Source organism: Phyllopteryx taeniolatus, chromosome 1 (assembly GCF_024500385.1).
Source record: "Phyllopteryx taeniolatus isolate TA_2022b chromosome 1, UOR_Ptae_1.2, whole genome shotgun sequence".
Classification (NCBI taxonomy): Eukaryota; Metazoa; Chordata; class Actinopteri; order Syngnathiformes; family Syngnathidae; genus Phyllopteryx; species Phyllopteryx taeniolatus.
This window is the reverse complement of record NC_084502.1, coordinates 25364883-25386252: the sequence shown is the minus strand read 5'-3', so window position 1 is coordinate 25386252 and position 21370 is coordinate 25364883. Positions and strand designations below refer to the sequence as shown.

At 43.4% G+C, this 21370-nt stretch overlaps 1 protein-coding gene across 1 annotated transcript; it reads right to left on the bottom strand.

The window, feature by feature from the left end:
• Positions 1-69: 69 nt before the first annotated feature.
• tmem51a (transmembrane protein 51a) lies at positions 70-20923 on the bottom strand. The gene is made up of 5 exons (XM_061783344.1): positions 20872-20923; positions 15441-15587; positions 7283-7376; positions 5888-6358; positions 70-2579 (listed from the first exon to the last, which is right to left on the bottom strand). Exons 4-5 carry the CDS (start codon positions 6304-6306, stop codon positions 2189-2191), a joined length of 810 nt encoding a protein of 269 aa, XP_061639328.1. The 5' UTR covers positions 6307-6358; positions 7283-7376; positions 15441-15587; positions 20872-20923; the 3' UTR covers positions 70-2188.
• Between the last annotated feature and the right edge of the window lie 447 nt (positions 20924-21370).

Sequence of the window (21370 nt, the reverse complement as noted above, 5' to 3'; positions counted from 1 at the left end):
ATAATTTTTGGACATACCACACAGTGTGTTTTTGTCTTTACAAGTTGAAACTTAGTAAGAATAAAAATAAATGGGTCACTCTTTTTATTCCCACATAATACTCTCAAAATGAATTTGCTTTCAGTTCACAGGGGTCAAGAGGCATTTTTACCAACATATTTTCACAATACATAAAAAAAATATTCAACTAACAGCGTACACGTGTTCACGCAATGGAAAAAAACATAACTTTTCCTACAATTTTCACTGGTCAGGGAGAAATATTATTACTAGCATAATGAAATCATGCATTTGTGGAAGATAAAATCTTACAAGCAAAGGAGGTACTCCATGACCAGAAAAAAATTAATAGAAAAGAGAAAGGTTATGCCTGGAAATGTTAGTGACTAGATGACTTTTGTTGCTTCAAACAACTGCTTGTGATATATAATTTATTGTTCTTTTCCTGTTAACTAAACCACTTGACTCCATTCAAACACAAGGCAAAGGGACACTTGCAATGTTCACTCCATGTATTCCCATGTGCGTTATTCTCATCTGACATTTGGCAGGTATTGATGAAGAGTGTATGCTAATGGAAACATTTGCCCCTGAATAGAGCCTTGTGGTGTGTGGCTCATTGCCAGCATACTCAGAGGTGAAAACAGGGCTGTGAGTCAAGCTGTGGTTGATGAGCAAGACTTGCTCTGAGAACAGTGCAGCTGCACACTCAAAGAGACTCTCTGTTGGTCCTCTTGAATAAGAGCAAAAAAAATAAAAAATAAATAAAAGCCTCAGTGGAGTTGAGTCTATGCTGCTTCTTTAGTAGCTCGACTGCTATTTCCATGACGACCACGTGAAGGCCCTTGGCTTGGCTTTTCAGGAGCTTCTATTGTTCCCTTGTTGACCTCATTCCCTACAGGATGTTGTCAAGAGAATAAGTGAATTGGGGACAGCAGAAGTCAGTTCGGTCGTAGTAACTAGTGAGGTAGGGGCAGTCAAACTGCAAAGTGGGGGCATAGACAATATGTATACATGGGGTAAAAATGTGTTTGTACGAAGTTAACTATTTTTAATTACATTAACACATTAACTGTAGGCTCATCGTGTATCTTTAAACACGGCAAAAAAGCATTCCCAACATTGTCAAATCCTAAAAATATAAAATGTATAAAATGCATTTTCATTTCAGCACTTAAGTGTGTGTATGTGGTTCAAGGGAATTTTAGTCTATAAATGCCAACAAAGGAGACTGCAAGGAAATGCAGTCACATTTTATATATAAAAATGCTGTACTATATGTTGAGTATAATATTCAGCGTTACAGGAATTTTTTTTTGTTTTTTTTGTCCCCTCCATTGTTAAGTGTTACAAAAAGCAGAAAGGCACTGTCACGAATGACCACAATGTATCCCACCGGGAATCGTGCAATTGTTATGATAGTATAGCTAACATAAAAAGCTAATGCCTGTCATATTAATGGAGTGTAATGTGGGAATGCGCGTCCTCATGTTTGAATGTAGTATTGTGGGTCACACTGGTGCAGTGATTTATATTCACGTTGCTGAAAAACTACAGTTCCAGTCTAATACTGTTGCTAATTTTAGTACAATTTCCTCCTGAATTCCGTTCCAGAGGTTACACATTCAGAGGCATGTTGGTCTTAAGTAATAAAAGGATGTGGGAGATACAGTAAAATGCTGCTTGAACAGAAGCCAACACTTATCAAAGGTGTTTTGTCTTTGTTGCAAAGCTCTAAAAGCGCTGATATCACAGCCACTCAGGGTGTGGGTGTTGGTGTTAACAATTGTGGTAGATGGGGTCAAGCCTGCAGGGCTCAATGTCGTCCACTCTACTGGCTGAAGTCAGTGAGAGTGCCTTGAACAACTGCTCCTGGTCCTCATGTGCACACAAATAACCGCCATTGAAGCCTCATCATCTCTCCCATCAAATGAATCTACATTGGCATGACGGAAAACTATATTTGGTGCGTACTTGTCCACCTCAGTCTCATATGCTTAAAAGTTGAAGGACTGCATATTTTCCATGTAAAAGTCATAGTTCTTTGGAATGATAGAGCATAACATGAATTTGATACCATAACTGACAAGAAAATGCTATGGGGACTGTATTGCATGAGTTCATCAAGGCAAGTCCTGATCGGTTCTGATGGAAGATTCTAGGAACTTTGCAGGTTTGAAAGTCATCATCAAAGGGGGGGCACCTTGTCCTCATACTGTGGTGGTGGGGTGAGAGGTTCAATACTGACTCCAGCTGCCGGTTGAGAATTGGATACTTTCTCCGACTTGATCCTGCGGATTTTGATGGGAAGGAGCTTGCGGGCACTTTTACCAGGTTTTCGATTTGATGCGGAAGCAGCAACAGTCGTGGCGCTCGTGGCGAGGCCAGGTTGAGATCCAGGATCCGTAACGTCTGAACCTTCAAGTTCATACTGCATCCCATCAACTTGGACCAAGTCGTCATATGCGGGGAGCTGGGAGGAGCTGGGCTGAAGGTTGCTCTGACGGACAGGGTACTGCCCACTCCCCACTGCCTCCTCATAGGTGGGCACATCATAGCGCTGGGTGTCTTGCTCGACACTGCACACAGGAAATAGAAATAAGCAGAGATAAATGGCACAACTGATCATTGTAATTAGCTAGAAAGGTGAGGGAAACAAATCAATATGTTCGCAGATCACATTTTAAGCTCTGTCATCAGTGTGCTGCATTTACTGATTTAGATGCAAAAAGCCAACGTCAAGACAAACTAGACTCGCCCAATGATTTGTCTGGCCTTGTTACATTCACAATTCATGATATACTGGACAAGATTGCTTCATTCCAGTCCTGGAGGTAATGCGCATTACAAAGAGTCGCAGCAGCTTCATCTGCTGTCTCTGGTGGGGCACTGCCTCACTTGGGTCCAAAGCAAGTGGACAATGAGAAAAAAAAAAAGACAATGATGTCCTTGATCAGCAAGTTTATCTTTATCTTTACACTCCAACCTGGGCAAGTTATACTGTACCAGGTTTCAGGTTGATTACCTCTCCCTCCTCCTGTTCCCATCATGGTTCACTCTCCTCTGTACTTATTCAGGTTTCAACACATACATAAACTATCACATCATGCTCCAACACTGTACGAGCCAATGCCCTGACTTTCTGGATTATTTCAAGTCGTTTAGGTTACTATTTACATAGTGTCATTGTGTTAAAGCACACAACACTGCACAGTTCACCGTTGACAAACCCATTCATTGTGTATGTGCTGCCACGATGGAAAATGCATGCCAATTACAAAAAGACAATTCAATTCAATTCAAACTTGACGACAAAGCACGTTTAACAGGAAAGGTGGTAGCGGAGTGATTTCAGAATGACAACAGCAAGACAAAGTCGTGGAGTTGTATAGTAAATGGAGATGAATATGGAAATAATAATAAATGCAGTGTCCTAAGCTTTGGAACACAGGACAAACGACATACTGTGTGATGTGGTAAACAAGGCACAGCGGTGGCCAGAGATGTTCACCGTGTAGAATTTACCAGGTTGGTTTAAAGTGGTAGAAATCTGTCATTTTATAAGTTTTAGCAATATAAATGTTAGCTTAAAATAAAATATAGCATAGCCACACACGCTTTACTTGTATCACCTTCTCCTCCTCTTGACCCGGCCAGGGCTCTCCGTTGTTGTAACTACTTTACATCTAAATTAGTGAGGAAGAAAAGGCACCAAGCTACTACTACCTGTTTGGTAGCTTAGCAACCAGTGCCAAATATGGACCAGCTTGCGCTGCGCCGCCGTTGTCCTTGCACTGTCATGTGCCCTGCCTGGCCGTGAACACCACAAAAACCAAGTGGAATGTAACAAGGGCTTTATCATTAACTTACAGTACGTAAGGATTGATCACATCATAAGGAGAGCTCATGCATTTTCACAATTTAAAACCCAAGGGTCTTAATAATATTTCCGCGACATGCTTTCATCAATTTCATCAATTACAACACACGTTTCACTTCTTCTTTATAGATCAGGGTTTATCAGAAAATTGATAGGCTTGACGAACCGCTAGACATCCGTGTAAACAGGCCGTTCAAAGTGAAGTGAGCGGCGTGGGAGCCATGGATGACGGATGGCGAACACAGCTTTACTAAGACGAGGAGGCAGCGCCGGGCGAGTTACGCCACAATTTGTGAATGGATTGTGTCTGCTTGGGCTAACGTGTCTGCTTGGGCTAACGTGTCTGCTTGCACTGTTGTTCGAGCTTTCGTAAAAGCCAGCATCATTTCTGAGGAGCCGCACGGCAACGAGACTGACTGACAATGACGAGAGGGAACCTGGCGTGTTTGATGGAGAACTTGCCCAGCTGTTCATTTCAGATACAGATGAGGACTTTGATGGATTTGTGGATGAGGATTGATAAAAAAAAACAATGTGAGTACATTGTTAAATACTTCAATAAAGTACAACCGAACTCAGTTTTGCTCCCGCTGCCTTTTTAAAAACATTGCTTTAGCGTGCATGCATGCTACTGTATGTTTTAAGATAGCGTATGTTTTACCATGCCTGCGCCCAATAATACGGTGCGCCTTATCTATGTGTTAAATACAGAAATAGACTGAGACTGCGCCTTTTAATGCAGTGCGCCTTATGGTCGTGAAAATACGGTAAGCCATTGCAATGGGGCGGTGATGTACCAGAAAGAGTTGGAAAATTGCCATGATCCTGTGTTCTGTCACTGACCGTCACTGTTTTTTTCCACTTCCTGGGTCAGGCCGCACACCTGCTTGGCATCATGATTAGTTAGGTTCTTAAGCACTGGCTTGATGGTAGCTAGTTGCCAGAATATTGTTTACTGTCTGAAATTTTCCCGTATCAATCATGTGTTTTTGTTTGCCATGTTTTCGTTCCACATAAGTAATTCCAGTTTTCCTATTCTTACTTTGTGCTTTATTCTTGCGTAGATTAGGTTCTTTGTTTGTGTGTTTGTTTTCTGTTCAGTTTTTTAAGCTTGTGTAGTTTGGAGACTGTTCCTTTGTTTGCTCGTTTCCCACTTGTGTGTAGTTTGGAGATTGTTCCTTTGGTTACTCTTGTTTCCCACTTGTGTCGTGAGGGTTTCTTCTTTTTGCGCTATTAGTATTTTGTGTATCCACTATACTGCGGAGTATTTTTGTTCCGTTATTGCTTTGCTTCTGTTTATTCGGTTATATCGTTGTTTAGTATTTTTCCCTTTAGTATTTTTCCCTTTAGTTTTTTTCGGCGACTAGCTTCCATCGCTATTCCCTATTTTAGTCTACTCGCTTCAGCCTTTTCCTGACATAGTTTTTCGTTTAAGTTATTATTTTTACTCATGTTATCGTGCACCCTTGGTTAAATTATCTGCTCAAAAGTTGTGTTGACTCTGCTTTGGGATTTGAAGTTGTGTACACACGATTGTGACAAAAACAATCAGAGGAAGAGAAGAGACAAGTGACACTGATTTTCTTCCAAGGTGTCAGATGATTTTGTGCATTTTCAAACAGAAAAATATTGTTTCTTTTGTAACCAAGCACGTCGGATTTCTCAGGGAAAAGTCGCCTTTATGAAATCAATCTGTTTTGAGGAGGGGGTCCTGTCACATGCAAATGAGTCAATGCACACCCTGATCCCACTAATGCAGGGTGTGCCAACAAGATCAAAGAAGGCTTTGATTACCATGACGACTGGGGGAAGAGACAAGGCAAGTGGATACTACTTGTGAGAGGGGCAAACCAGAATCTGAAGGAAAAAACAGGTACCCATAAAGACGCTAAAAGCATTAACTGTATTTTCACTCATGAGGGCAGCACTTCATCACCACTGAATTAGACTTGTATCTTAACACTGTATTTCGATGTCTTTATAAAAACAGAACCAGATTTTACTTACATTTCTACATCCCCATTCTCCCTGGCTGTCACACCTCTGTGATTCTGGGCCTCCTGGAGCCTCCGCTGCTCCCGCTGCTTGTTCCTCATTCCCAGACACAAGGACAGCAGCAGCATGACCACCCCCGAGCCCACCAGGACAAAGGCCACAGAGGAAGCTTTACTTTTCCTGTTTCCCGAAGAATCACCTTCTCCACCTGCACTATTGTTGCTGTTGTTACCAGTCGGGGCTGCAGGCACCACGCTCCATACAATCATGACAATGCCGAGGGCCACAAGTCCAACACCCAGAGCGCAGAGTGCATACTGGGAACCAGAATTTCTAGTGCTCTCGTTGATGCTGCTGCTGTTGTTGTTGTTATTGTCATTTGTGTGTCCTCTGCTGTGGAGGCGGGATTGTCCATCCACACTGGAATGCATCTTGACAGGGACTCCAACTCAGTCAGTTGGTCAAGTGCAAAGAGGTCAGAAACTACAGAGAGAAACACACAAAGTAGTTAAGATTTCTTTGAAAAATGCTTACAGGTGAGTTACAGCGAGTATACTAAAATAGGGGAAACAAATATAAACTGAGGTGAGGCTCTGATTGGTCAAAACATCAATGTCATGTATGAAACAATGAGGGAAAAAAGTCGCCCCCCACTCAGTCTTGCACTTCATCGGAATTTAAGCCCAGTTTTAAGAGGAAGAAGCAACAAAAAAAAGTGACATACAATGCCACTTCCACGTCTATGCAAAGGTTGTATTGAATAGTCAAAGATTTACGGGTAAGTCACTTATTTTCCACAGTGATGATAGAAGCTAAATATGAGCAGCCGCAGCGACTGTAAAAAGAAACACAAAGGACAGACTATAACATCTATACAATTTGCAAAACTGTATCCATCCAGGTGAAACAGTGGACGATTGGTTAGCACATCTGCCTCACAGTTCTGAGGACCGGGGTTCAAATCCCGGCCCTGCCTGTGTGGAGTTTGCATGTTCTCCCCGTGCCTGCCTGGGTTTTCTCAGGGCACTCTGGTTTCCTTCCACATCCCAAAAACATGCATGGTAGGTTAATTGAGGACTCTAAATTGCCCATAGGTGTGAATGTGAGGTCGAATGGTTGTTTGTTTCTCTGTGCCCTGTGGCTGGCAACCAGTTCAGGGTGTACCCCGCCTCCTGCCCGAAGATAGCTGGGATAGGCTCCAGCGTTCCCGCGACCCTTGTGAGGATAAGCGGTGCAGAAAATGGATGGATGGATGGATATAACCATCCATTTTGAATATGACTTTTTCTATCCAGGGTCTTGGCAGGGACTGTTGGTTGTGTCATTTCACAATTGGGCAGGCACGCCACAGACCTAAATGTATGTATACCAAAGACATACGGCCAAACAGACACAATCAAATCTTACCAAAAGAACTTGATCCCCCTTTGGCTGCTGCTGCTTGAAGTATAGGTCATAAATCCCACCTCATCCATGGTCATGGCTGGGGCTTTGTGCCAACCTTAACAAAAGAATTAAAGCACATCACTACAATTTCTGTTTCTTGATGAAATGACTAGGCGGACACATGCATGGCTTAACAATAAACACCTTTTAAGGGGGACATATCAAGGAAAATGTAATTTTTAATTGTCGACAAATATTTGGGTCTCTGATGTACCTGCCCACCCATCAAGTGTGAAATTAAACAACGTAATTATTTTCTTTTCTTTATTGACCATTTATTTCTGAAAATGTGTCTGTGATGGAGCCGTTATGAATTTTGCCGGATTGTGACAAAACAGTGTGACTAATTTACATATCACCACCCAAACACTGAGTTTCTCTGCCCATGTACTGGCAGCTAGGTTGGGCGAAGATCCACCATTTTCATGCAATGGCTGAAGTCCGGCCGCCAGACTACATGGAAGCACTACCATGTTAAATCCAAAACGTAGCAAACAGTGTTATCAGGGTTATTTTCTGATAACTGGCACACACCGGAAAGTTTGGCGAAGTTGTCGACGTGGGGGTGGGAGGGTGTTTGTGTTTGGTGATTTTCCCGCTGCATGTACCAAATGCACAGATTTAATTGACAAGTGTTATTCAGCTTGTTGAAGAAGTGCTACCTCCACGAGTGAAAATACAAATGACGCTCTTTGCTTTTCTCATCAGACTGCGCTGCTTGAGAACAAGCGCTTCTCGTATAGTCATATTGCACGAGTTCTTATAACGAAAGCACTACTCAGCATTTGCAGTAGTACAGAGGAGTGAGGTCAGCAGATGCTAATTGGCATGAGACAAAACTGACCCCCAACCTCTGCCAAAATGGAGTAGCTTCAACCAGAGTGTAACCAGTAGATGTTAAGAGTGCTGTACTTCTTTATCCTTTGTGTATTATCCACCCAAGAATGTTAGAGATCTATTAAGACACCTGGCAACTGTTTTGAATTGTGAAAAAACAGTTGCAACAAAAACTATGTGAACCGTTTGGAATAAACATATTTTTTTGCATAACGTGGTCATAAAAAAAGTTTATCTTCAATTAAGTATCAAAATTAGACAAAAAGTGTTTTTAACCTAATACCACACGCATAATTAAGTTTTCATGTTCTTTGGACTCACCATGTAAACATTCCCAGCGCAGGGAAAAAGTACTCTATGTGAACCCCTCGGCTAATGACTAGGTAATGACTTTATAGTTTTATAAAGAGGAATAGTTATTGCTATCAAAAGGCAGCTCCATCAGTTATTAAATCCAAAGCTTCACCTACTTTTTCCACCCTGCACTGTGACTTTTACATGTTGTGTTCAACAGGGTATTCAGGATGTGCAACCAACTTTCACATTCAGCAAAACCGAATAAAACACTTCCTTTTGGCGTGGGTAAATGGCAAAGTTCTATAGCATGTAGGAACTTAAATAGCCACAATGTCTTTTGTTTGACACAAGATGTCTTCAAGAGCTACCACAGATTACAATAACTCATGTTTAGGCTGAATTTGTGTCTAAATGATATATTTTTTTGTCCAATGACACAAGCCATAGAGAAAAAAAAAAGAAGCAAGTTCTGGTTCAAACCATCATCTCATCAACCCTTTGTTATGCTAGTTATTGCAGCATACACAGGAAATCCACCAACCTGTTTTCTGGGTTTGGGCATGTGATGTTCTGGTTATAGCGGTTAAAAACATGGAAACTTTTTTTTTTTTTTTATCCTGTTCAAACTTGTTCGGTCAAGCGAAATGGAGGATCTGTATCCTTTTTATGCCGCAACAGTTCCATGTGATTTGCGATTCGCCACCATTGTCAGTCCAGCGAATGACCAATGAGCAGCCAGCATCAGGCAGCACCACGCAGGCGGCGGAGGGACGAGCTGAAAGTACTACTGAACCGAATGTACTGTTTTTTCTGTTTGTTTGTTTTTTAATTCATTTATTTATTTTGTCTTGTTCAGCTGTTAGATCAAACAGAATGTCTGAACAGTTTTACGGTGTCACAGTGGAGTTGCAGCTGTGGTTTCTTAGTATTATATTTGATGTTTATTGAGAATCAGAGTTGATCAGATGAACAGAACATAGTTCCTAGAGCGCAGAGAGAAACGAATACAAAAGACAAAGCACTAATTGTAAACAGGATGAGAAAAGTAAATCATTACAGATCTACAACAATGAAACATTAGATATGAGTGTTGTATGGGAGTGTAGTGGTACACCCTGTGAAGGAAGGACAGGACAAGATAGGACAGGACAAGGACAGGAGAAGAAGCATGCAGGACAAGGGTTGTGAACCCGGCTGTACAACTGAAGTGTGGTGGGATTGACTATGTAAATTATAAAAGTCTGTAGGACAAGAGTGTGAGTGAGGGGATATCCAAGCAATTCGCATATTCATGAGTGGCCCCACACCCAGTGAAAGAGTCCCAGGGGTGTGTGCCTGCGGACAAATGCAAGTGAATTGACACCGTTTCACATGCACAAAGACTGACAGAAGTGTCCTGAGGACCCCACCCAATTAATCGAGGGGCGGGATCGGGCACAGGACTCCACCCAAGAGAAGGCAGGTGGACGGGACACGTCCCACACCGAGGGACCCAGGGCGGATGTGCTAACCAGTCGGCCACCATGCCGCCTACCGGTTCCAATGAAGTTGGGACGTTGTGTTAAACATAAATAAAAACAGAATGATTTGCAAATCATGTTCGACCTATATTTAATTGAATACACTACAAAGACAAGATATTTAATGTTCAAACTGATAAACTTGATTGTTTTTAGCAAATAATAATGAACTTAGCTGGGACAGGGTCATGTTTACCACTGTGTTACATCACCTTTTCTTTTAACAATGTTCAATAAACGTTTGGGAACTGAGGACACTAATTGTTGAAGCTTTCTAGGTGGAATTCTTTCCCATTCTTCAGCTGTTCAACAGTCCGGAGTCTCCATTGTCGTATTTTACGCTTCATAATGCGCCACACATTTTCAATGGGAGACAGGTATGGACTGCAGGCACGCCAGTCTAGTACCCGCACTCTTTTTACTACGAAGCCACGCTGTTGTAACACGTACAGAATGTGGTTTGGCATTGTCTTGCTGAAATAAGCAGCGGCGTCCATGAAAAAGATGTCGCTTGGATGGCAGCATAGGTTTCTCCAAAACCTGTATGTACCTTTCAGCATTAATGGTGCCTTCACAGTTGTGTAAGTTACCCATGCCAATTGCACTAACACAGCCCCATACCATCACAGATGCTGGCTTTTGAACTTTGCGTCCATAACAGTCCGGATGGTTCTTTTCCTCTTTGGCCCGGAGGACACGACGTCCACACTTTCCAAAAACAATTTGAAATGCGGACTCGTCGGACCACAGAACACTTTGCCACTTTGCATCGGTCCATCTTAGATGAGCTTGGGCCCAGAGAAGCCGGCGGCGTTTCTGGGTGTTGTTGATGAATGGCTTTTGCTTTGCATAGTAGAGTTTCAAGTTGCACTCACGGATGTAGCGCCGAACTGTATTTACAGACATTGGTTTTCTGAAGTGTTCCTGAGCCCATGTGGTGATATCCTTTACACATTGATGTCGGTTTTTGATGCAGTGCCGCCTGAGGGATCGAAGGTCACTGTCATGGTCTGTGTTGTGTTTAGTTTTGTTCAATGTTTTCCTGTGTTCCATGTTTGTCGTGTGCTCATTTGGTTGTTGTGTCCACCTGTTCTTGTCTGCCTTGTGTCGACCAATCAGCTCTCTCCAGCAACTCGTGTCTTGTCCAGGTGTTCCCTGTTGTCTCGTCAATCTGTTTGTGTTTAGTTCCCTGGTTTCTTTCAGTTCTTGTCGGTTCATTGTCGTTGTCGTTGTCTTTGCAGTATGTCAGGTGTCATTGTCCCTATCTGTTCTACGTCCTACTCACCAGTGATAGTTTGTTTCCAGTTTTAGGTATTTAAGTGTTTCTTTGTTACTTTGGTTTGGTTGTGGTACTTTGTTTATTTTTGCTTTATCCACGTTCCTTGTTGGCTGTTTTTGAAGTTTAAATATTTTTTTGAGACTCCTGCCTTGCCTCCCTGCTTCCCTACACTTGGGTCCTCCATGTTTTTGCCTTGCGTTCCTCGCCTTCGACCTAACCCCATACTTGACAGTCACGGGCATTCAATGTTGGTTTTCGGCTTTGGTTTTCGGCTTTTCGCATACAGCGCCTTCCAGTCTTCGGCACTATCCGGCGCTGTGACTGTAACACGAGCCAAATAGCCTGTTCATTCTATTGTTCTCGTCCTTGTATATATGATTTCGTATGATTTTTCGATGTCACGATGGTTTATTGTGTTTGTATTGTACAATTAAAAACTATTGTATTATATAGTTGTACAAATAGTTCAGGCAGTGGCAAGAGACTTTTTGGCTTTCCAAGTGAAAGCCTTGCTCCACAACAGAAGCAGAGAGCGCCTAGGTCAAGCGAGTGTGGGGGGGAGATAGATAGAGAGAGAGATGGTGCATTTAAAAGTACTGGCTTGAAAATTAGACTTTAGTTCACGGTGCTTTTACTGTCAATTCTTCAATATGCGTAACACATACAGAGGATTGAAATTACGGTACTCAAGGGCCCGCAGTGCTACAAAAGACAGTACAAATAATAACATCAATATAAAAAGCTAAATAAAACTATGGTTTATACAGTATAAAAAGTATGAATTGAATGTGCAAATATCAAACATCAGGTGACGTGTGCAACATAGTCAAGGTCAGAGAACCAAGGCAAATAAGACATAAATGAGGTGGCAAAACCCCAATGCTGCTAAAGTGGCTGGTGCAACCCTGAGTCTGATGTGTGAATGTTTGCGTGTGTATGTTTGTGTGTATTGATGTGTGTGTGAGTGTGTATGCATTGATGTGTGTTTGAGTGTGTATGCATGTGCATGTTTGTGCTGCGTCAGAGTTCAGGTGGGCAGAGGACAGAAGAAGTAGACCGGGCAGAGAGTTCAGATTCCTGACAGCCTGGATGAATAAAACTGTCTTTGAGTCGGCTCATCCTGGCCCACAGACTTCGCAGTCTCCTCCCTGATGGAAGCAGACTGAAGAGGCTGTTTGATAGATGGGTGGCCTGCCCCGCTATGCGGAGGCCTTTCCGGGTGAGTCGGGTGCTGTAAATGTCCTGCAGGGAGGGAAGAGAGGTTCCAATGTTCTTCTCAGCTGCTATCACTAAGCGGTGGAGAGTCTTGGGGCAGGATGTGGTGCAGACTCCGTACCACACAGTGATGATGCCGTTGATCAGAATGCTCACTATGGTCCCTCTGTAGAATGAGCAGATGATGGGGGTCGGTGCTCTGGATCTTCTCAGCTTGCGCAGGAAGTAGAGACGCTGGTGAGCTTTCTTGACCAGTGATGAGGTGTTGCTGGTCCAGGAGAGGCCATCGGTGATGTGCACGCCCAGGAACTTGGTGCTGCGCACTCTCTCCACCACAGCATCGTTGATGTTCAGGGGAGCATGCTGGGAGCTCTCCTGAAGTCCACAACAATCTCCTTGTTTTTTTCCACATTTAGGGAGAGATTGTTGTCCGTGCACCACCCGGCCAGGCGGCTCACCTCACTCCTGTACTCTGTCTCGTCCCCGTTGGTGATATCATCCACCACAGTTGTGCCGTCTGCAAACTTGATGAAGAGGTTGGAGCTGTATGTCGGTGTGCGGTCATAGGTCAGCAGGGTGAAGAGGAGGGGACAACCTTGAGGGGCCCCCCGTGCTCAGAGTGATGGTGCTGGATGCCTGCGGTCTCTCTGTCAGAATGTCCAGCAGCCAGTTGCATATCGAAGTGTTGAGCCCCATCTGGACCAATTTGTAGAACAGTTGTTGAGGGATGATGGTATTGAGTGCTGACCTGAAGTCTATGAACAGCAGTCTGACATATGAGTCCTTGGAGTCCAGGGACAGATTGGCCCTGGCTGTCCTCAGGCCCTCCTCATCCCCAGATCTAAAAGCCGCGTTGTGGACCTTCAGTAGTCTCTAGACCTCCCCCGACAGCCATGGCTTCTGATTAGCACGGACAATGATGGACTTGGTGGTGACGTCATCCATACACTTTCTAATGTACAGTAGGCAGTAACAGTCTCTGTGTGCTCCTGAAGGTCTGTGATGGAGTTGTGTGTGGCAGCCTGTTTGAATATGGTCCAGTCTGTGCTGGCGAAACAGTTTTGAAGTGCTTCAGGGACCCTTCTGGCCATACTCGTACCTGTTTCCTAACTGGTTGGGAGACTTTGTAAACAGAGGTCTGTAAGCTGGCATTACAGTGAGATGGTCTGAGGCACCAAGGTGGGGGAGGGGAAGAGCCTTGTAGGCCCCTCACAGGGGGCTAAAAACATTGTCTAGAGTGTTATTTCCACATGTTGGGAAGTCAATGTTTGAGTAGAGTTTAGGAAACACAGCATTGTTCAGCATTGTTAAAGTCCCCAGCTAGGATAAGGAAAGCATCTGGGTGGGCCATCAGCTGTTCACTGATATGTTGGTATAGCTCATTTAGGGCCTCACTCCTGTTATTGCTGGAGTTTGGAGGAATATAGATTGCAACAAGCTGTATGACAGTGAATTCCCTCTGTAAATAAAACGGTCGGCACTTCAGAGCCATAAACTCCAGCAGGGGTGGGCAGTGTTGACTGACCAAGATAGCGTCATGGCACCAGGCGTCATTGATGTAAACACAGTACCCCGCCGCAAGTCTTAACTCCCACGAAAAATCTGTCCGTTCGGTAGCATGCGAGCCGGTCAAGCTGAATGATGCTTTCTGGAACGTTGCTGTTAAGCCATGTTTCCACAAACAATCAAGAAATCACTTAAACAGAATCTGTCCCTACAAAATCAAAGATCTACAAAAGCGCCAACAAAATGACACCATCCAGAACAGATGCGAAATAAAGTAATTGACATCTATCAGTCTGGAAAGTGTTAGAAAAGGCATTTCTAAAGCTTTGGGATTCCAGCCAACCATAGGGAGAGCCATTATCTACTGTCCACTGCTGTGGAACCGTCCAACTCATCGTCAGCTTGCTGTGTGAGACATGCTCCGGGTCACCACAACAATGAAAATTTATCGAGTCTGGATAAAAATATCGTGTCCATTTTATTCTGTTGAACGATATGTCAATATAATAAGAATAGTGACAGGCCTAGTAATAAGGTATTTAAATAGAATGTAAAGAATTAAACAGTTTGTGCATCACAATATTTCAAAGAACTTTGTGCTGCTTCTGGTGTGTCTGCGCACCTTGGCCACCACAGGGCAGTATAATACACAAAGACATACTATACATACAGTAGATTTGATGATGAAAGAGAAGATTGTAACAGCTAGGCTGCAATAATATTCCTTCACAGAGGATAAAGAATATAGTATGCCTGTGAGTATTTTTGTTTGCTCTGTCTGCATTTGTTGCTACAGCTTGATTTCAAAGTCTATGGTATTTTGCATTGTGCTTTAGCATTCGGCAAGCGGACAGCAAAGTTAATGTGGTTTCGTTCAACGCTTCGTTTTATAGTAAACTTTAACTCGGAGTGGCAATACAGCTTGAAGAAAGCACTTGGTCGGTTTCTTTGAAGAATTGTTCATTATCTGTTGCTTATTGTGAATTTTGCAAGTGACAGCTCATAGCTCCTAAAACACACAAGACACGAGAGCACTAAATAATGCGTGGTATGAACCAAAATTATGAGGTTGAAAGCTGTGTCAAGTGGTCTCCGTCATTAGACACGCCTATTATCCGTCTCGGAGCCTTGTTGCAATGCAACATGAGTGCCATCGACAGGGAAGTAGAATGCGCGCAAGGGTGAGTTTTGTCTCAAAGGCAAGGAGAAAAACAACAACAACACTAAACACAAATGCTGAACCCATATTATCGATGTAAAAATGCCACATACAGCAGCGGAACTCAATTTAACGCACATTTGAGGGTTAATGAAAAAAAAAAACATGTCACACCGAGCAACGACACACCCCGCGGTTCTAAACTTTCCAGAAAAAAAAAAGAAGGGTCGTCATCTAACTTTTGGTAACGTGTGAGCTACGACCAAAGAAAGTGGTGTGTTGTTGTTTTATTTTGTGTCCACTCACCTCCTTACGAATGCTCCTGAGCGCCGCTACGTGAGCTGCATTTGGCTGTCGAACGAATACAACGCACAAACAAGTCGACGGCAGCACATTTTAGTGACAAAACGACGTAAAGTCAACGAGCAGCGTTGTCTCCGAAATAGACGGATCCTGAGGGAGAGAGAGAGAGAGAGAGAGAGAGAGAGAGAGAGAGAGCGAGAGAGAGAGAACAGACAGGGAAGGAGCTGACTTCCACTTCAGGGTTAACCCTTTACTGACTAAAGATGAACAACATCAGTTAGTTCCCCATATAGCGTTGTGGTGGGATATAAAAATGGAAATGTAGTCGGTTACAATTACAAGTTACCCTGTTGCAAATGTAATAGTAGTGTAGGTATTTAAATTACTTTCTCAAAGTGATATAACCAATTATATTTCGACAAATTTTCTCAGCCCATCCATGCTTTTATCGCAAGTTGACTTGACTACCGTAATGGTCTTCTGACTGGACAAAAGAGCATTAAACAGCTGCAGCTTATTCAGCATGTAGTTGCTCCATATATTACATATTGCTCCAATTCTAAAATCTCTACACTGGCTTTTCTTAATTTTGAATGAATGCATCAACTGGACCCTTGGGTGTTTATTCTAAAACTGGATTAAAACCCATAGATCAGAACGGGAATGTCCCATAAAGTCCAAAGTTATTAAGATTACATTATTCAAAAGTCAGTTATTTTATGTTCATAAGTGTAACTATGCGGCACGGTGGCCGACTGGTTAGAGCGTCAGCCTCACAGTTCTGAGGACCCGGGTTCAATCCCCGGCCCCGCCTGTGTGGAGTTTGCATGTTCTCCCCGTGCCTGCGTGGGTTTTCTCCGGGCACTCCGGTTTCCTCCCACATCCCAAAAACATGCATTCATTGGAGACTCTAAATTGCCCGTAGGCATGACTGTGAGTGCGAATGGTTGTTTGTTCCTATGTGGCCTGCGATTGGCTGGCAACCAGTTCAGGGTGTACCCCGCCTTCTGCCCGATGATAGCTGGGATAGGCTCCAGCACGCCCGCGACCCTAGTGAGGAGAAGCGGCTCAGAAAATGGATGGATCGATGAAGTGTAACTATGAGTCTAACCTTTTCAAAATTTCAGACAAACTGATAGATTGCACAAGGTGGTGCTTCAAAGTCATATTTGGGGGGAAAAACTGTTTGAGACTACAGCAGAATGGCACATGACTAGAGAGAGCCAATCACAAGCGTTGGCTTTAGAAGGAGGAAGTGATATGAAGAAAAAAATCTAAGCTTCTGCGACTATTTTTCAAATATAAAAAAAATTAAAATCATGGAGTGGCATGGTGGCCGACTGGTTAGAGCGTCTGGCTCACAGTTCTGAGGACCGGGGTTCAATCCCAAGCCCCGCCTGTGTGGAGTTTGCGTGTTCTCCCCATGCATGCGTGGGTTTTCTGGGGGCACTCCGGTTTCCTCCCACATCCCAAGAACATGCATGGTAGGCTAATTGACAACTCTAAATCACCCGTAGGTGTGAATGTGAGTGCGAATGGTTGTTTGTTTGTATGTGCCCTGCGATTGGCTGGCAACCAGTTCAGGGTGTACCCCACCTCCTGCCCGATGACAGCTGGGATAGGCCAGTGAGGAGAAGTGGCTCAGAAAATGGATGGATGTATAGCGGACATGCCACGCAAAAGATGCCACCCGGCACCCCAGCCTCGCACTACCGCCGCTCGCCGCCGAGGTAGACTGTAACTCCAGAGTCACATGCAGACTCTAAACAGATTAACACAATAAACTATCTTCAACAAGACACAGACATTTGCTTTGCCATGCCGACGCTAAGTGAATCACGTCTGCCTGAGACTTCAAAGGGGAGACCCACGGATGCTGTGTTCGCCCCCGAACTCCCCGCCAGTCGAAGGATTGGACCCGCAGCGACGCCTCCAACCTGCTGAGAGCTGCCACTTGGGTGTTGGAACAGGCAACAGCAACACCCACGGGCGACGGAACGACACTACAGACGGGGATTCATAAGACAGTCTGTGACTCGACTGGGAGTCAATATCTTAAGAACTTTACATGAACGCCACTCGTGACTGTATTGCTGCAAACTTGAATGTCTAACGTCAAATCTGTTGTTAACTGAACCAGATGGAATGTCTCACCCCACACCACAAATGTCACATGAAAATAGTGATGTTCTCCACACCACATAACATTTTAAACATTCATTACAGGTATGAAAGAGAATGAGCGTGGAACAATGCAGGGTGGGAAAATGGTCTCGTTATCTTAAATCCAATAATTAATATTTTATTCCACTGGTTTTAAACCACAATAACGCCAAAAGGCAGTCCAGCCCCTCGGTGTTCGCGAAGGTGGTAGAAAAGGAGGGGGTGCGGGGGGTAAACCCCCCCTGTTTGACCCGCTCTGGCCATAAAAGGGGCCGGAGCTGGGAGAAGTTGAGAAGTTTTTGGGAGAGGTCTTTTTGGTCACGCCGACCAACTCGCCGACGACCACGCCAGCCAGGACGCCCACCTCACCCGAGGTAGAAGGACACATTGGACGATCCCGCTTCCTGCAAGCGCTTCGAGCCACCCTGCTTGGGGGCCCGAACTCAGTCTGAGTGAACGGAACCGCGCCCGCTCCGAACGTTACCCGAGACGTCCTGCCTTAGAACTCGTTGGCCTCCTGCTGCTCCTGTTTTTCCATTCCTCCCTCCCGTTGAATCCACCTGTTCCCGGTGCGGACTGGGGCGGCCGAACTCTCGGGAGCCTGACTCGCCTGCCTCAAACGTGTTCCAGACACGTAAATCCAACATTGCAGTCTACTAAAAGTAGGGATTAGTGCATATTGCATATCTTCAACTATATGCATTCACTACAGGCCCATTCTGCTCATCTCACGTCACAAATCCCTTTCTTTGCCAATGGTCGTAGATATCTTGTTTGTTTTCTGTTTGTCTGTGTTTTATCCTGTAGAAAGCCCTTTTTATTTTTACATTTTCTATAGAATACACCACTTGCATTGATTATATGCCCTGCGATTTGCTGGCAACCAGTTCAGGGTGTACCGCGCCTCCTGCCCGATGATAGCTGGGATAGGCTCCAGCATGCCCGCGAGCCGAGTGAGGAGAAGCGGCTCAGAAAATGGATGGATGGATGGATGGCATTGATTATATGTGTGATTGGGTTCGGAACGAAAACCTCTAGAAAGTCTAGAACTCAAAATTCCTAAAATGTAGCCACCTTCCGTTCAGAGACTGATTATAAAGGTTTGTCGTCATTTCGCTTCAAGTTAAACTAAAAATATGACGTGGTTGCCCTCATATCTTTCAAAGATCTTGAGTTATAACGCTGTAATTTAAAATTACGATAACCCGGAAGTGACGCAGGCGCCGCTTCCAATTCATCGTTTTCTTCTAAATTAAGCTCAAATTTGATGTCCCCGAATAAACGCTACAGATGGATAAAATCATGGAAATTTCCAAAAGCAACTGTAGCTACATTACTGAAATCTTGTTACATGTAATTAGTTGCTCCTCAACACTGGATGTAATTTAAATAATAGTATGGTGAGTTAGTGGTTGGCATGTCGGCCTGAAAGTCGAGAGGTTTAGTGTTCGAATCTCAGTTCAGGCCTCCCATGTTCCGGACGAATACATGTCGGGTTAAACACTAAATCACCCCTTGCCAAAATATTAGTGCCACGGACCACTTTCACATGAAGCAATAATTTCACAGATTGGCATAGAAACAAATAAATACAACTCACCAATGTAGTAGTTGTGATAAATAGTGGAAGCCCTGCGCTTGTTTCTCTTCAACAAGCTAGTCCAATCTAGCTAGGGTAATGGGAGACAATCACACTCCAACTGTATTACATACTGTATGTCCACTTTGCTCCATCAATTAGGTTTGGTTGCCGTCATTGTAGAAAATCCCTTACTACTCGCGCAGGGCACCATTTGGTCCAGGACCGCCACTGTAAATAGCACACCTCACAGAACTTGAATGTGCAAACATTAGTGTATACATAAACAGTCCAATGTAAACATACTCCGGCAGAATTTACATACCAAAACGTGCTTAAACACTGAAAGCGAGGTGACATGAGATGAAACAACTGCAGTCTGTGGTAATGAAAACACAACTTCTTCAGTATTGGTTGTTATCATAAATGTTTGCACTTTTCATGTTGGTCATCAAGGAACCACAAGGACTGAAACCAGCATCCGTTCTATCTTCATGATCCCTATTTGTTAATGTCAGAGGCTTGCACAAACAAAACAGCCTCATTTTTCAGATCTGTTGCTCTCTAAGACAAACGCAAAGGCCCGTTTGGCAATAATGACAAAAGCAGTCTAGACTCAGGGCACTGGGTTGCATTGTTCTGCTTGGAGCATTTCTTCCTCTTAACACTGTTATCTGCCTTTTCTGTTTTACGTCGCATGCAGGAACAGAGACAGGAAAGCACAGGGAAAAGCCTTGATTGCATCTCACGCTTTTCCTTGAAGCAAATCATTAAATCATGCATGAATTGAGCATATGTTGTGTTGTCAGTTACGTTGCTGGCCTGAATGGTGCCCTGTGGGGGCCCCAGGTCTATCGTCAAAGGTGGGCGGCAGGGGTTTTGTGCGTGTGTGTGTGTGTGTGTGTGTGTTGGGGCGGGGGGGCATATAAATAAAAAAACACCCATTTGTGGTAAATTAATCTTGAGGGATGTATTGAGAAAGGAGGCGTTATTTGCATGGAACTACTTTTCTGCCAACTGCAAATATATGTTTTCTCTCACACCGCTGTTACGTTTGTTTGGTATTCTAAAATATTCATGGATCAATGTGATTTACATTACTTTATGTGCATTATCCATTAAAAAAAGTTTTGATTTTTTTGTGAATAGTTTAAATAGTTAAGTTGAAACAGTAAATTGAAATAGTTTTACATAACAGTTTAGACTTCTTAAATGTTGACATTGTAAACTTTTTCCCCCCCTTCACCATAGGTTGATAATGTGTGCGCGCGCATGTGTGTAAATTATAAAGCCCTGTGATCAGATTACGACCACTCCGGTATATAACCTGCCTAATCCTGCAATCTACAGTAATTTCAAACCCAAATTTAGACTTTGGCCAAGACATTTATCTTCAAAGAAATAGAAACACCTAAATACCTAATCATGTGATACAAACATTTTAATTTTATAATTTTAAATGTCATTATATGAACATAATTCATTCATTTTCCAAAACGCTTATCCTCACTAGGGTCGCTGGCTATCCCAGCTGACTCTGGGCGAGAGGCGGGATACACCCTGAACTGGTCGCCAGCCAATCGCAGGGCACATATAAACAAACAAACATTTGCACATTAAATATATTATATTACAATTGAATTATTGATAGCTAGATAAAAATACTTAAATGCAATAGTTATTTAAACTTACTCAAACAATTCTCCGTCTGTGGAAGCTTTCCAGACAAGTCGACACCCTGTCAGCCACTCAAATGTCTGTCATTTCATTTTGGGCTGTGTCACCATTAGAAAGCCCCAAAGCTAGTCATTGTGAGTAAGAGAAGGAAGTTGCAACACACTAACGGGGAATTTAGTTAACCTACAACTGTGATTTGATATATGAATGACTCATCAGAATACAGTCTTGTGTGCCGGTTTATTTCCCTTACAAGGTCAGTTAAGTGTCTTATTGCCTCTGATTTGTTACTGTTTCCAAACAATTCTTCCAACAACAGACCACGTAAGTAGAAAAATGTTTCAAAGTCAAACTGCTGCCATTATAAAACATTTCTTAACTGTACTTTACATGGAATGTCTTAAATGAAACGTATTATGTATTTTTTCCCAATTAAAATAGTTCCCGGTCTTGATAACATGTCTATGGCAGTTTACTTTAACAGCACTGGTATGAAGGTGCAAACTGCTGGGCC

Coding starts and splice junctions, on each gene's coding strand:
- tmem51a (XM_061783344.1), bottom strand. CDS start 6,306: ATGCATTCCAGTGTGGATGGACAATCCCGCCTCCACAGCAGAGGACAC. Junction 2,580..5,887: donor GAGAATGGGGATGTAGAAAT/GTAAGTAAAATC, acceptor TCCTGTGTGCAG/TGTCGAGCAAGACACCCAGC.